Source organism: Protobothrops mucrosquamatus, unplaced genomic scaffold (assembly GCF_001527695.2).
Source record: "Protobothrops mucrosquamatus isolate PMUCROS unplaced genomic scaffold, P.Mucros_1.0 scaffold1805, whole genome shotgun sequence".
NCBI lineage: Eukaryota > Metazoa > Chordata > Lepidosauria > Squamata > Viperidae > Protobothrops > Protobothrops mucrosquamatus.
Genome location: NW_015387942.1, coordinates 87,510 through 104,326, shown reverse-complemented (window position 1 = coordinate 104,326; position 16,817 = coordinate 87,510). Strand labels below are relative to the sequence as shown.

Genomic DNA, 16,817 nt, shown 5'->3' with positions numbered 1-16,817 from the left:
CGGGACTGACCTAGGGTGAATTTTTAAATAGGGATAATTTTTAATGATTTTAAACAAGACACAGCTACAAATATTTGGTTTTTAATTGGCTTTTATAGGGAAATGTTTTGTATTGTTTTTAATATGCTGTGAGCCGCCCTGAGTCCCATGGGGGAGAAGGGCGGCATATAAGTCTTATTATAAATAAATAAATAAATAATAGTAATCATCTTATTAAATCAATATATGTCCTGTTTTCAAATTTCTTATTTAATCTTAGTTTCCCTTCTACATTCAAACCATTCTTATCAGTCATAGTTTTTTTTTCAAAGTTAGTAACCTTTAAATATCCAACCTTTTCATTCATGTACATCATCCCAATGTTTTTACATTTTATATATTATAAAAATTACTATACTACTTATATGTCTTATCTCTCCTCCTAAGAGACCCCTTTATATCCATAATTTATCTATTCTTTTAACCATATACAAACAGGTAGATCGCATCAAATCTCTCAGATCTGATTCTAGCTTTCTTTTTTTGCCAACTAGTTTTTCAAGTTAATGTGTTCGACTTGCCCAGAGTTTTTTCCTGTATTTTTGTAAATGCTGTTGGGAATAGAAAAAACAAGTTAGATAACACGTATGTTTTTTGTCTCCCAAACTTTAATGAGTGTCCTGGTCGTTCTATAGTCCATTTTGTTAGATTTTCTTTCCAATTTTCAAGTTGATTTTGAGGTTCTGAAATATAGGATATCTTTTCCATTTCCATTGTTATGGTAAAACCTTGCAAGTTTTCTTTTGTTTGTATTAATTTGTAGTTCTCTTCATCTGTAATTTCCCTTTTTGGGTCACTGACCTCTGATTTGTATTCTGTTATCTGGTCTGTTTGTTCATTATCATCATTTTCTGAGAATTTTTTACTTGTAAGTTTAAGTTGGAAGTGTGCTCATTTATGCCATCAAAGTTGTTTTTAATCTCATCATGATTTGGAATCATTGTCATTTGAAACTGTTGCAGCATTGCATATATTTCCTCCTGGAAGGTATTTGCCTTGCTTTGAAGTGTTGCTCCTGCAGATCTCTGATGTTCCAGACTGGGGCCTTCAGAAGAGGATATTAGATATACATTTCTGCCACGTTTTGATAGGTGTGCAGCATTCATTTTATCTCCCCCTTCCAGATGTTTTTTCACTGGTACCATAATCTCTGTGTTTAGCCTTTTAAACCAGCCAGTCTTAAAATTTTCCAACTTTTTAAACAAAGAATTGTTTTTTAATAATTTCATCAAAACTCTTTCAGATGTAAAATCTTAATGGTTTTCTTAATTTTCAGATTTATCCAGACTATAATGTTATAATGTTATTAATTTTATTTCAATATATTTCTTTTCCTCGTGAAGTTTTCCACCCGTCTATGGAAGGGTGGGGGGTGTAATCCCCTCCCTTCTCACTTTCAGAGGATTTCTTGCTTTGGGGATCTTTTCCAGGGAATCAATTACAAAATAGAAGAGAGAAGATTGATATTCTCACCCAGTTCCAAGCACGCTGTTCACCGTTGTTCTGGTTCATGCTCTTGGACTTTGGCTGCTGGTAGCTTGGGCTAGATACTGATGTGCAGCTAGCCTTTCTCCTGTCGGGTTGGAGGGCTTCCTTCGAATTGAATGGATCAACCACTGTCATTCTGTGATCATTGGGGTTCCCCTCCTTCTTCATTGCCTCTCCATTTAGGGTCCCCTGGCAGGGTGAAACCAGCCGTGGACTGCGGAGCTCAGCAATCCCTTGGCTGCGTTGTTATGGGGTGGAACTGTTAGTCCTTCCCAAAGCATTTCTATGCTAACCTTGTTTCCAGCTCTGACGCATTCCTCCATCGCATTCCTCCACCGCTGTGTGCAGCCCCACAAAAAAAAGAAATTTGTAGGACTAAAAAAAAAAGTTCAATCAATCAATCAATTCCAACTTCGGGAGATCTCCTTTTTTTCCATGAGAAGTTGGAATTGATTGATTGAACTTTTTTTTAGTCCCACAAACAAAAGAATTTTGTGGGACTGCATAAGGCAGTGAGGAACACGATGGAGAAATGCGTCAGAGCTGGAAAGAAGGTTAGCATAGAAATGCTTTGGGAAGGAAGGGCATATGGGTGGTGGTGGGTGGGGCAAACTCTCCAGCTCCGCGGCAGCAGAGAAATGCGATGGAGCTGGAAAGCAGGGACTTTCCGGTTCTGGCACTCTAACTGCCATTTTGGTGGCTGTGTGGGCAGAGCTGCGAAGAGGGTTCAGAAGGGGACTGAAAGGGAAGAGGGTGGGTGGACAAGTGAGGGGGGATCTGTCTCATACCACCCCACTTGTTCTGCGGCTGCTTTTGATCGAGCCACATCTTGCCCACCAAAGTCGCTGCCAAGATGCTCCCCCGATGCGTTCCTCCATCATGTTCCTCCGCCGCCGTGTGCAGTCCCACAAATGAAATTTGCCAAAGTGGATCCCAGGCTGCAATATGCGCTGCAATGGAGAGACAGGAAGTGGAGCAGCTAGGGTGAGGGAAGGAAGAATGGGGAGAAGAAAGAAGAAAAGCAGCCGAGTGAAAAGTGGGGCCATCCCAGCCGGCCAGGCAACGAAGCACCACCAAAAACAGCAGAGTCTGTTTGTGTGCCTGCTACACACTCACCCCATGTCAGCCATGTTCTCCATGCCTTAGATCAACTGTAGCGCACCATGGAGAGCATGACTAACACGGGGCGAGCATGTGGCAGGCAGGCACAGAGATTCCACTGTTTTTGGCAGTGCTTCTCACTTGGCTGCTTTTCCTCTTTCTTCTCCCTGCTCCTCCTTCCCTCACGCTGGCTGCTCCACTTCCCGTCTCTCCATTGCAGCCCACATTGCAGCCCAGGCTCCACTTTGGCAGTGGCAGGGTTTTGGGGATGGTGAATCCCCATTCGTGGCATGTCCAACAACTGATCACCATGCTGCCTCTCTGGTGGGCACTGAAAAAAGCAGAGTCCATGTGCATGCCTGCCTCATGCTCACCCCACGTCCACTATACTCTCCACGACGCGCTGCAGCTGATCCAAAGAGGCCGGCCAGGCACTGAAGCACTGCCGAAAACACCTGCTATGCACTCACCCATCAGCCATGCTCTCCATGTCTCATATCAGCTGCAGCAAGGAGAGCATTGCTGATGCTGGCAAGGCAGGTGCACACACAGACTCTGCTGTTTTCGACGGTGCTTCGGTGCCTGGCTGGCCGCCTCGGTTCAGCTGCAGCGCACTGTGTAGAGCATGCTGGGTGCGGGGCAAGTGCGAGACAGGTGTGCACACAGACTCCGCTTTTTTCAAGTGCCATTTTAACAACCAGTTCACCGAACTCAACAGAAAGTAGGTATCGTTTCTGCTGAACTGGTGCGAACCGACTGAATCCTACCACTGCTTCATTGCTAGAAAAGCAATATTGAGAAAGCAATATGGTGAGAACAACAAAAGGGAAGGAAAAGGGGGAGAGATAGAGAAATGGAGTTCATGCGGAAAGGTAGCCTATCCCAATCTAGGGAGGTCAAATAAACCAAAGGGAAGACAGAATCCATTACAAGGAGACAATGCAGGGCATATGAGTAAAACATGACGAAGCTGCCAAATAAAGGGACCTTTCTTAATTATTCCCCCCCGAATATAATTAGTGATTCAGAATAAAATAACTGAGACTCTTGTTCTAATTTATTGAATATGGGGAGCAGATAGACTTTAGTCTGAGAGCTCCAGAATTTAAATGGTAACTACTAAAAGGGATAGATTTTTTCTTCTTATTCATAATTAACACTCCCTGAGGACCCATCTTCTAAAGGAAGGAGTAACCACTTGGGCACAAGCCTGAAAATGGGCAGATTATAGTGCCAAAGCTATAATTTGGTTTCTAAGTGATAGTAAACAACTTATAGTATGATCTGTAGAATCTGCAATACGTAATAATCCATTCTCTTCCCAGCATTTTCATCCTGATTGAATGTCATAGGATCTATTTTTAACAGAAAAAACTCACCTTTGATAGAATTCAAACTGGTTTCTGAAAATTCTTCATTCAGGTCTATCAGCATCCCCTCAGATTTGCATCGTGAGAGGCAACTGGCATTAGCAGCACGAATCCTCTGGGCTGCCATCTTAAGGTATGTGCTGTTTCTTAAAAATCAGAAAATCTAATGGGTCATCTTCTCTAGAAGAGATGTGATAAATTCTGTGCCATTTATTTTCAGTGGTTCAATTACCAATTCGCTCAATATTTTCTTCCACAATATATACCTGAAGAGAAAAAAGACCATGATGTGGTAATTTAAAATAAGCATCTTTGTATGACTAAATTGCAGAAATCTTATTTATTTGACTTATATGGCTGCCCATCTTAAAAGATATAACTCTGGGAGGTCACAGCAGGAAACCAAAGAACAATAAAACCAAAAAGGTAGCACTTTTCTGATGCAACCAACATAATCAACTTCAGGTTTCAGACTCATCCTACCCCAGTGCTTGGGGGAAGAGTCAGTTCTTTATGGTTTTCCAGAAGGCTAAGTGGGTGGCAACTTGCCAGATGTCTTGGGGAAGGGTGTTTCACAGGGCAAGGGCTACTACACAAAAGGTCTACTTCCTGTGAAATATAAAATATTGCTTTCTGAGCTGTAGCTAAGCAGAATTTGTCCTGTAGCTAGGGGAACTTTAGACTTTGTTCTGTAACTAGGGAATGTTTATTAATAGGTACTCTGGATAGGTTGTGAGCTTGTTAGTATCCAACCAATGGAAAACCAGAACAATGTTGAGCAGGGGGCGGGGAGGAGTATAAAAGCCTTTTGCAAGTTTTAATCTGGGTCCACCTCAGATGCACCTGTGTTTGCAAATATGTAATAAACGTTTTGCTATTTTTTGGTACTAGATTGCCTTTTATTGCTTTATTGCTTATCTATTTCTAACATTCCTAAATAGCTACATTTAAAGAAAGGGACCTATAGTATGCCCACTCCATCTGATCTGATGGAACAGGTAGATACCTTCAGGGAGATGCAACAAATAATCTGGCCCAGTATCATGTATGGATTTTAAAAATAGTAACCAGTACTTTGAATTATACCTGACAAAAAACTGGGAGCCAATGTAGATTGCATATGAGAGGCATAATATAGGCAAAATGAGGGGTACCAAATACTGCAGGTGCCGCTGCATTCTAGACCAGCTGTAACTTCTGAGTGATCTTCAAGGGCAGCTCCATCTAAAGCTCATAGCAGTAATCTAACCAGGGAGTGGTCAATGGGAACAAAACTGGGTGCAATTGGCATAAAAGCTAAATCTGTGCAAAGTTCCCTCCCCTTAGCCAAAGCTACCACTTGCTCCTGAAGGATGAGCAATTAATCCAGGAGTCCCCCACTCAATTGCACACTTGCTCTGATTAATGAGTAGCACACTTGCTACTCCAATCAAATATCAAAGATAACACATCAGCAGACCCAGCTGTGAGGATGTGGGGCTGAGGGCATAAATTCAAGGCTGCTCAGTCTTCTAGAATTGAGTTAGTTCTTCTCCATCCACATCCTCATAGCCTTCAGGTACTGGGTCAGCACTGCAAAAGATGCTGGTCAGAAATGGAGATATATAACTGAGTAACACCAACAAACGGATGAAACCACATCCTCTGCTATAAAATGACCCCATCTGGTTATTTCATGCAGATGTTAAAGAGAAATAGTGAGAGATCTGAGTCATATCGTGCCACACATTGCCACTAACATAGTTTACAGGGGAGGCTATGGAGGAAGAAGAACCACTGCAAAATAGCATCTTCAACTTCCAATCCCTGGAGCCAGTCTGGAAAGCAAAAACTGTAAATGGTATTGAAAGCCACCAAGAGATCTAAGAGAGTCAGACCAGTTGCACTAAGTGTTCCAAAAATCATCTGCAAAAACCAATGCTATCTTCAGTACTGTACCTAAACCTGAACCCAGAGAGAAAAACAGCCAACAAAGAGCGACAGCTCTTCGTATGGCTGAAGCTGCCGTCATCCGGAAGTGGAAGCCAAGAAACCGATTTCATTCGGTCAATTAGATTGGTCCATTGCAGGGGGCACTGGCTACACTTGCCACGTTACCTGTCCAGCTTACCATAGGGGATCACATAGAGACTCTAACATTTGTAGTGATCCCTGGCATGGAATGCCACCTTATCCTGGGCATAGTGTGGCTGATCAAGTGGAACCCGTGGGTGGAACTGAGATTCCCAGATTCCCAGATGGAGAGGCAGTAAGAACCCTGTCTCAACCCTGAAATGGGGAAAGCCCCTCCGAAAGTGCAGCAGCGGTGGGGGAAAAGGAGTTACAGGACATACCAGAGGAATACCGGGATCTAGCTGAAGTGTTCAGCAAGGAGAAATCTGACGAACTGCCCCCCCCCACTGACCCACAGACTGCTCCATTGAGATATTCCCGGGGGCAAAATTACTTAAGCCGAAACTGTATTCTATGAGCCCAAGGGAGATGGAGGAAATGCAAAAGTTTATAGACAAAAATCTGGAAAGGGAGTTTATCCAACCAGCAAAGCCCAAGACTGTGCTATTTTGTGAAAAGAAAGACCGGACTTTTTGCCTCTGTTTAGCCTATAGAATTTTGAATGCAGAGAGCGAGAGTAACCTCTATCCCCTCCCTCTGATGAAAGTCATGCTAGCATACCTGTCGAAAGGAAAAATCTTTTTGAAACTGAACTTAAGGGAGGCATATTACAGAATTAAAATTAAAGAGGGAGATGAATGAAAAACAGCTTTCAATTGCCCCTTAGGATGTTACCAGTTCAGCCTTCAAGGGGCACCTGCAGTGTTCATGCAATTAATAAATGACGTGCTCTGAGAGCACCTATATAAAGGGATGCTTGTTTACCTGGACAATATCCTGATATTCATTGAAACAAAGGAGGAGCATGTGAAACTAGTCAGAGCTGTATTGAAAAAACTCCAAGCAGCTCACCTGTATGCCAAACTGTCTAAATGTGAATTTCATAAGGAAAAAATTGATTACCTGGGGTATTGCATCTCACCAAATGGCATAGAGATGGACCCTGAAAAAGTCCGAGCTGTACTAGAATGGGCTCCGCCCTGCACTAGGAAGCAGTTGCAGAGTTTCCTCGGATTTGTTAATTTTTACTGTCAATTCATCCTCTTCTTTGTGCAGATCATGCTACCAATTACTAACTTACTAAAAACCAAAGGGGAGGGGAAGCTGAAGCCAAGTCATCTTTTGAAATGGATGGTAGAATGTCAAACCACATTTGAAAGACTGAAAAGACTATTCTCTGCTGAGCCAGTTCTAAGACACCCTGACACTGATAAACCGTTTGTGATTCAGGCTGATGCCAGCGATGTAGCTGTGGGGGCAGTACTGATGCAGGAGAATGATGAAGGGAAATTACAACCTTGCATATACACGTCAAGGAAAGTCATAGAACAAAGGTAGGCAGTCTGGGAGAAGGAGGCTTATGCAGTCTGATGGACTCTCCTAACCTGGCGATATTTCCTGGAAGGGAACAAAATCCAGGACCATAAGAACCTAGAAGCCCTAAAGATGCCCAGAAAACTAACCCCTAAACAAGCAAGGTGGTCACAGTATTTCCACTGATTTAACTTCACATTAAAACACCTGGAGGGAAGAATTTCTTAGCTGATGCATTTTCCAGACTGCCCCAATACAACAGCAACATAACAGAGATAACAGACCCACTCAAGCCATCAAAACAATTAGTAGTTCAAGTTACCACCCAAGCACAAGCCGAACTCTAGAAGCCCCTAGCAAGCCAAGCAGGGATTGAATTCAGAAAAGTGCTAGAAACTGACGAATGGTTCCTGAGCCACAAGAACCTATGCACTATGAACGATGGTTTGCCATGGGTGGGAGGGAAGCTGTACATCCCAAAGAGTCAGAGACTGACATTTATGCAGCTATGTCATGATTCAAAATCAGCTGGTCATTTCGGATTCATAAAAACTCTACACCTAGTGAAACGGCAGTTTTGATGGCCATCGATAAAAAAGGACATTGAAAGCTACGTGGCTAGTTGACCAATTTGTGCTGCAGCTAAGAGAAGACAGGGGAAGACCCCAGTTTTGTTGCAACCAGTATTAAGACCATCAGCAACGTGGAAGGAAATTTCTATGGACTTCATTGTGGAGTTACCAGAAAGTGGGAGGAACACAGTCATTTGGGTTGTGACAGATCTGTTCTCTAAACAAGTACATTTTATCCCATGCCAAAAAATCCCCAATGCAAAGACACTTGCAAAGCTGTTCGTCCAACACATCTATCAACTTCATGGGGTCTCACAATGAATCATATCAGATAGGGGAGTACAATTCACATCAGAATTTTGGAAAGCATTCCTGGGACTTTTGGGAACCACTCAGGGATTGTCATCTAGTCATCATCTGCAGACGAATGGTGGGACTGAACAGTCGAACTCAGTACTGGAGCAGTACCTAAGGTGCTTCATAAATTACCAGCAAGACAATTGGACTGAACTGCTCTTCTTCGCAGAAGTCACTATAACACAGTACATTCCAGCACAGGCTACACCCCTTTCCAGGTGGCAACGGGACAAAGCTTCAATCCAATGCCTGAACTTCCATCGAGCGAACCAACCATCCCTTCCCTGAAGGAATGGATTGCACAATTACAAAATACCTGGCCTGTTGTAAGAAAGGCTTTAGATGAGACTAGAGAAGCATATAAATTCCAGGCAGATAAGAAACAAAGTGAACCCAAACCAGTTCAAGTAGGAGAGAAAGTTTACGTGTCTACAAAATACCTAAAATCCCTGCAGCCCTCAAAGAAGCTAGGACCCAAATTTGTGGGACCTTTTCCCATTAAAAGAATAATCAAACCTATCATGGTAGAATTGCAGCTCCCTAAGATGCTCTGACAGGTTCACCTGATTTTTCACTGCAGCCTTCTGAAAGGTGAACTGCAATCGCCCTTAAGGACAGCTGCAGCTCTCTCCCCTCCTCCAATCATGGTAGAAGGTGAACAACATTTTAAAATAAAAGAAATTGTAGAAATTCCAGAAAACACCATGTTTCCACCCAATATCTAGTAGCATGGAAATATCTCCCTTCTTCCCAGAATGAGTGGGTTCAGAAATGCCATGTCAGGGTTACTCTGTTCCTCCTCTATTATTTCTTGGCCTGTAGCTTGATCCATTAAAATTTGAGAATCAATTTGTGATTCTGAAATGTCATCTTTAATTTTTCTCCAAGATTTCATATACTCTGGTAGCTTCCAAGATTTTTTCCAATATAAGTTCATAATCAAGCTGTTGGTAAGATTCCTCCATTTCAGTGGTGAAAAAGTCTTTTAATCTTTTAGTGGAGGCTATATTTAGAAAGAGTCAACAAATATCCATCTCCAATTTCTAATAGACAAATTCACCACCCAGCTGTTTCAAATCCTTTATCTTTTCCCTTTTATTATCATTTGAAGGTCAAATCCATCTTCAAACAGCAAAAGAAAATATAGTTGCAATAACAGTTTCTGCCACAAGATGTCCTCAGTAAACTATGAAATCTTTTTTCCAGGTTAATAAAAGTTTATCTCATTAGAAAAAAAACAAATATCTCCAAATAATAAGTAGAATAATAATAATGTTCAATGGTAAAAAAAAATTCAGGATCCCTAAGTATCCAGAAAATTAAATAGTCAATAAAAATTTAGCTGTTTTATTTCTTTAATTTCCAGAGCTCTTTTTCCCAAGTACACAAACACCGCTTTCTTAAAGCAGGGAAGTAGTTCAAAAGCTTTTTACAAGAGAGTAGTTAGGGAAAAGAGAGGGAAGGAAAGGTCTCACCCAGATTCTCCATGGTGGTTCTTTGTGCTTAGCTGTTCTTCTGACTTTTGGCTGATGCAGCTGGGTGATCGGCCACTTTACTGGCCGATCTTTTCTCTGACGGCCCTAAGGAGCTGGCTCGGACTGCGGAAGGAGCTGCCACCCTTCCACAGTTGACTAGGGCCTCCTTGACGGTGGTCGCCCCTCCAGGGTGACTTTTTGACCCGATTAAGGGTCTACCGGCGGAGGGAAATCAGCCGGCGAAGAGACGAGGCTCTCCGCACGACTGCGTACACCGCGATCTGGAACCAACCCTAAAGAGGCCTCTACCCAACAACATATACAATGTAAAAAGATGGAGGGTTCACATCTACAACTCAACTATGAACTGATACCAGGAGAAATTGTGGAAATTACTGAGCAAATTAACTTTACACAACCCCATATACAAGTTATGGAGGATTTTGATGACCAAAGAATAACTTCAATTGAGATACCTGTTAAATGTTAAAAATAACAGAAAATGACACCCAGACACAAGTTACTGAAAACTGTGATAACGTGGACAATCAACTAATAATCACAACATGGAATAAAATGGATTACATCATTCAGATGACACTGGAAGAAAGGGAAGAGAACTTTGACCAGTCTGAAGTGTTGAAAAATACCTCTCAAATATTGAGGTTTGATGACGCAGAAGCTTTACTATGGAAACCGGTTTGGCACAGAAAGAAAACTAGAGTTAGATTTAAAAATGTGATTTAAAATTTCATTTAATGGGTTAAAAAGGCTTTAGAAATCTTGACTGATTTAATAACTAACAGAATATGTGAATTTTGTAAGAGGATATCCTTTGTAATAATATTTTGTTTTAGATATGATAATTATTTGGAGGGGTAAACCTTACCTAATGGGTTAAAAAGACTTTTTATAGATATAGATTTAATAGATAGGAATATATCTTTTGGATTGATACCTTTATTTTTAAGTAAGACAATTATTTTAATAGAAGGAGAATAAGAGGGATTTGTGATAAAAGAAGAAATTGTATTAATAAATGATTTATTAGATTAAGAAATAGATTATATGTGGAAAACATAAGAATGTTATTGTTGGAATAATATATTCATTTTAGTTGTTATTATGTTATGGAAAAGGGAAAGGTGGGATACCCGAAGTTTAATAATATGTTTATTTAAGACTAATTGGAATATGGTAATTGTAAATTAGTAAAGCTTAAAACCAGGATTTGGATATTTCTACCTGAAATGTGATTGATGACTGATTTGATTGACTGAACTTTATTTAGAAATGTATCAATTTGAATATGTAATCTTATATGAGGGAAATAGAGAGGGAACCTTTAATGAATTAACCTGAGTTATATATGCATTTTTTGGATGATTGATGTCCCCATCTCCACGTTGTTTCCTAAGTACCTTGATGTAAAAATTAAAAAACCAATAAAATTTGTTTTTTAAAAAAAGAAATGCCATGTCAGAGATCCCATATTAATTAGTAAATTTCATGCTGCCTATCCATATAAACCAGACTAATCTTTGTCTCCCTTTTTTCTGTTTATTTTCTACAGGTGGATCTCTCTTTTTTCTAAGGGGGGCAGGATGTCAGAACCCATTCCCTTTCCTGGGGAGGGGAATCTATTCCATTTCTATCCATTTCTTTTTGTGGGTACTGCCATTTTCCTGAGGGGGAGGGGGAAGGCTCTCTGGCATATTTTTCTACTTTGCTACAATGTATCCCTCCTGCTGTTTTCTTCATGCCTACTCTTTGAACTGTCTCTCCTTTAATGTCAACCTGGGGTGAGAAAGGAATGTGCCTCCAGCCATCTGGCTTATCTCTCATTGAGGAAGAGAAGGTGTGAAGACCTAACAACATCTTCACAAGCATGGGAACGAACACTGTTATCAGCTCCGTTCCCACAGCGGATTTAACACCTGGGGATTGGCTCATTTAAACTGACTGGATGAACTATTGGGGTGGGGTTTGCTTGGGACTCTTTTAACCTATTGATCTGAGTGGGAAACCCTTAGATCCTGCCTTCTATACCTGCCATCAGCTTCTCCTAATAAAAGTTCCTTTTGGAATGAAACAGTTCCAAAAGTCCTGCTTTCTTGGGATGAGGTTTTGAAGTGGGCCCTGACAAAGGGTTCTGTTTTTAAATTGGCCCAAACTCCAACAACCTTTTTCAGAACCTCCAAACAATTATGGGAAGGTTATTTTGGGTTGGATGGCAAAGGCAAGAGAGTGGCTAGGTTCAGTTTTTCACATCGATGAAGGGTGCCATTTTCTTGTTCCAAGATTAAACTCATGGGACACTCGATTGGAGGTGGCCCAGGCAGGCAATTTTTGTTCTAATAGGATTTGTACAGCATGGGGTATATAAACTTTGAGAGGAGCCCCAAGGATTATTGCCTTGCTGCTGCTTTTTTGCTGTTGCTATATAGGTTTTGCTGCTTTGTCAGGAAACCTAGTATTGTCTAGTTTTGAGTGACTTTTATTTGATCCATTTATTTATCTACTACTTTTTACCATTTTTCCTTTTACTATTTTCTTTTTACTATTTTACTATTTTGTGATTTTTATTCACTCCCTACTCCCTGCTTTGGCGGGAGGGTAGGATTTTTGCCTTACTTGTGAGGAACCTTGTTATTGTTTGCATCAGGATTTGCTTTTTCTTGACTCCTGGCCTTGGCTTTTTTTTTTTTTTTTTGGATCCAGGACTTGTCTTGGGGATTAGTCTCTTGCTATATTACACTGCTCCTCCTTTATTGTGTTATTTAACACAATGAAGTCAAAGAAAAGGTGCAGATCCCTTACTGACCTGGTTCCTCAACCTTCTTTCGAGCAATCCAAGATGGAAGACTTTGTTTTGGCTTGGCCTCTTTGCTTGGAAACTCCAGCTCCTTTTTTTCTGGCTGCTGCCGGTCATGGCGATCCTTCGGTGGTTGAGGGTGTCGCCACTCGAATTGAGAGCAAAGGCTCCCCTAAAGCTACGGTCCCCAATCGATCTTTAAACGAGCCCACCCTTACTGAACTTCTGGCTCAGCAATGTTTCCTGGTTGCAGATACAACAGCGAGCATATAGCTCCAGCTTGACAAAATAATAAGTACCCTAAATTATTTAGTTTCCTGGGTTGCCAGTGGTAGTGCTGGGCCAGCTGCTCCGCATCCCGATGCGGTAGCAGGGCCTCCCTTGTCAAGCCTCAGCAAAAGATCTGCTCAACGTAACCCTACCAATAGTTCGGACTCTATTTCCCTAGACGCAAACAGTCACCTGGTTTTACAGCCAAAACAGGTGGCCCTAAATATCAATCCTATTAATGGCTACTTGCCGCGCTGGGGCTCAATACGGCTGGCAAGGGGTCATATACTACAGCTATTGGGGTTGGAAGCTGATGATTTGAAGGAGGTCGAATCTTTATCCTCTATATACTGCACTTGAGTGTTACTTAGTTTCGACAATTCTAACAGCCCCAAGCTATTTCTCAGGAGAAGATCTCTACTAAGGTCCTTCGGCATTTTGCCAAGAAGAGTCTTCAAAAATATGTCGACTAAGCCTCTTTTAAGTAATCGACCACCTGTGAGTGTTAGGAGATTTACTGCCCCTAAAAGATCTTCAGTAGCACATGTTAATGTGCCAACCCTGAATGTCATCTCTGATGTTAGTCCATCTACTAAATATACATCTATGCTTGTAAAATCTCCTGATGGCGCCCTCTCTGATGGGGTTTTGACTGATCCTCCTACTGTCAATCAAACCAACCCCCCTCAGCAAGTAACATCTCATCAGGAACTTTGCCTTGACTTAATCAGCCGGGAAGAAATGGCCTCCAAGGAAGCGACATCAGCCCAGAGTATTCAAGACCTCTTAGCGAATAAGCCCCAGGCCAGTGACTCTGGGATTCCATCTATTCATGTGACTGACTTATCTCAAGATAATTTCTGGAACCAGGAGGAGATACAGCTCTTCGACTCCTTTTATGCGCTCCCACATTCAGAAAGGGCCCAAATTATTAAGCGTCTGGTTGCAGTTAAAGCTAAGCTTTGGAGTCTCTCACTACCTGATAAGGATTTTCCTGGATTTCAGGGAGCCCATACCGATTCATCAGTAGAAGTTCCCCTGGCCCTTTTTCCAGGATGTCTTACTCATCAATATGAAGATCTTGGGCTCCCTCAGACCCCGTCTGCTGATGCCACTGAATGCTTGCCAGCCAAGCATCCAATTAATGCTACAAGTACGAACTGGAGTGCGTTTAGAGTTCTACAGCCCCATGAACAAGGTTCACCTCCCTTCCCCCCTTCCCTGCCTTTATCTCCCATGAGGATGATACTGCCTTTTAATAACAGGTGTATCTTTTCGGACCAGAAGGGCTCCCTTGAAAAAATTAATTGTATAGATTGACTATCAAACTTGGCAATCCCCTCTGTACTCTTAAATGTCTTTCGTGGAACATAGCAGGTTGGGGGAGAAGGTGTGGTACTATAGAATTTACCAACTATATTCAGGCATTTGATGTGGTTCTGCTTCAGGAGACTTGGGCATGTGATAAGATATCCCTTACAGGGTTTACAGCCATTTCCTTGGCCGCCATCAAACAATCGGCGATGGGAAGACCCAAGGTTGGCTTGGCTTGTTTGGTCTCTACCTCCTTAAAGGTGGAGACAGTGGAGCTGTCCCCCTGTGGCTCTTTAGCCATGGCGCTCCTAATTAAGAGAGAACGCAGCAAATTGCTAGTGTTTAACGTCTACCTTCCTCCGACGGTGAGGCAAGCCGACATTAAGGCTCAATGGGATGAACTGGAGAACTATATTACTTGTATTGAAACTAAATTTTCAGGGCTATACACCTTTATAGGGGGTGACTTTAATGCCCGACTGGGAGTCCAAGTTCCTCCATCGATTGAGGCACTTTACTCCCAAGAAATCCTTCAGGCAATAGATCATCAGATTTCAGCTAGACATTCTAAGGATGAACTAACAAATTTTGCTGGTATTCAGTTAGCACTTTTAGCATCCCAACATGACAAGATAATCCTTAACAGGAGTACCCCAGGCGATCTAGTTGGTGAGTTTACTTTTAGTTTCTCACGTGGGAGTAGCATTATTGATTTTGTGCTGGTTTCTCAGTTACTAAGAAAGGCAGTCCATGCTTTCTATGTGGACTGCCGCACGGAGAGCGATCATTACCCCCTGGTTACAATTATTGGGCTTTCCTCATATATACACTTATCTAAAGGCCCCCAGATATTGGATCCCTCTGCGGCCTTCTATATAAAGAGGATCAAATGGTCTTCTAATACCGAAAGAAAGTTCCACTCCTTTTTATCATCTCCGGAATGTCTCAGCCTTTATAATCAGGTTCTAACAAGTAGTGGCTCAGAGACAATCTTGGCCTTTGAATCACTAATTAATAGTGTTGTTATTATTATTATTATTATTATTATTATTATTATTATTATTATTATTATTATTATTATATTCAATTTATATCCCGCCCTTCTCCTTGCGGACTCAGGGCGGCTGACAATCGATTAAAATGCACAAATAACAATTACAAAATTAAAATTAATTAAAAAGAAATATTTAAATGTAGTCCAATTAAAATATAATTAAAACCCCTCTAAAAATTACCCTAGGCCAGTCCTGCAAGCTGGAATAACCAAGTCTTAAGGGCGCGGCGGAAGGAAGGGAGATCAGGGATGACCCTGATCTCTGGGGGCAGTTCATTCCAGAGGGTGGGAGCTCCCACAGAGAAGGCCCTCCCCCTTGGGGTCGCCAGCCGGCACTGNCAGTAGTCCAGGCGGGAGGTGACAAGGGCATGGGTGACCGTGCGTAGGGCGTCCCGGTCCAGAAAAGGTCGCAACTGGTAAATCAGGCGAACCTGATAAAACGCCCCCCTGGTCACGGCCGCCAACTGGTCATCCAGTGTCAGCCGCGAGTCCAGGAGGACACCCAAGTTGCGTACCCGATCTGAGGGAGCCAGTGTTTCGCCCCCTATAGTCAGCGATGGAATCAGCTGACTATGCCGAGGCGCCGGTAACCACAGCCACTCGGTCTTGGATGGGTTGAGCCTGAGTCTGTTCAAAGGGAGCTAGAAGGTTGAGCCTGAGTCTGTTCAAAGGGAGCTAGAAGCAGATTGTAGGCCAAGAGGTTCATATCACGTAAGAAGCAATCCCTGGTTTGATAAAGAATGTCTGATGTTTAGGAACCAGATTAACCGGGTTTACTTGCTTTACCATAACCGAGGGGACAAACGCCCACCAGAGGACTATTACCGCCTGAAGCGGGAGTATAAAGGGCTAATTGTTAAGAAAAAGAGGGCTAAAGAGAGAGAGAAGTGGGATTTACTTCTCTTCTCTATCCAGCAGAAGAATACCCGACTATTTTGGCAAATTGTTGCCAGCTCTCTCCCTGGTTACCAAGAACTCCCTCTCTGCTGTATTTCTAACAGAGACTGGGAAAACCATTTTTTGTCAATTTTTCAGGCTTCAATAATTTCGACCGAGCTTGGATCACAACTGCCTCTTGCAATTTCTATTTGGCAACCCATGACTCATGCTGAAATCGCTGAGCTTATCTCAGAACTTAAGTCAGGCAAAGCCCCTGGCCCCGATGCTATACCCATTTTGCTAAAATCTAATCCCGAGTGGTGGATTCCTCTTCTGACAACACTTTTCACCCATATTAATTTCTCTGGTAGGATTCCTATCTCTTGGAATCTAGCAATTATTATTCCAGTTTTTAAACGAGGAAACAGGAACAACCCTGCCGATTATCGCCCTATAAGCCTGCTTTCCATCATTGGAAAATTGTATGCTAAATATCTTTAATGTAGACTCCTCATTTGGGTTGAAGAGTCTAACATTATTGGTGCAGAGCAAATTGGGTTTAAAGCGGGCTGGGCCACATTGGACCACTGTTTTGTTCTAGCACACCTGGTTGACAAATACGCTATTACACCAGGTGGCAAACTTTTTACTGCTTTT

General features: G+C 42.1%; 1 protein-coding gene across 1 annotated transcript in view; it reads right to left on the bottom strand.

Moving 5' to 3' along the window:
* The window catches only part of SH3BP4 (SH3 domain binding protein 4), a 37,252-nt gene extending 33,095 nt beyond the window's left edge, over nt 1-4,157 (bottom strand). The window contains exon 1 of the mRNA XM_015823240.1: nt 4,008-4,157. Coding sequence (XP_015678726.1) covers nt 4,008-4,125 — 118 coding nt within the window. The 5' untranslated portion in view covers nt 4,126-4,157. The remainder of the gene's footprint in view (nt 1-4,007) is intronic.
* Between the last annotated feature and the right edge of the window lie 12,660 nt (nt 4,158-16,817).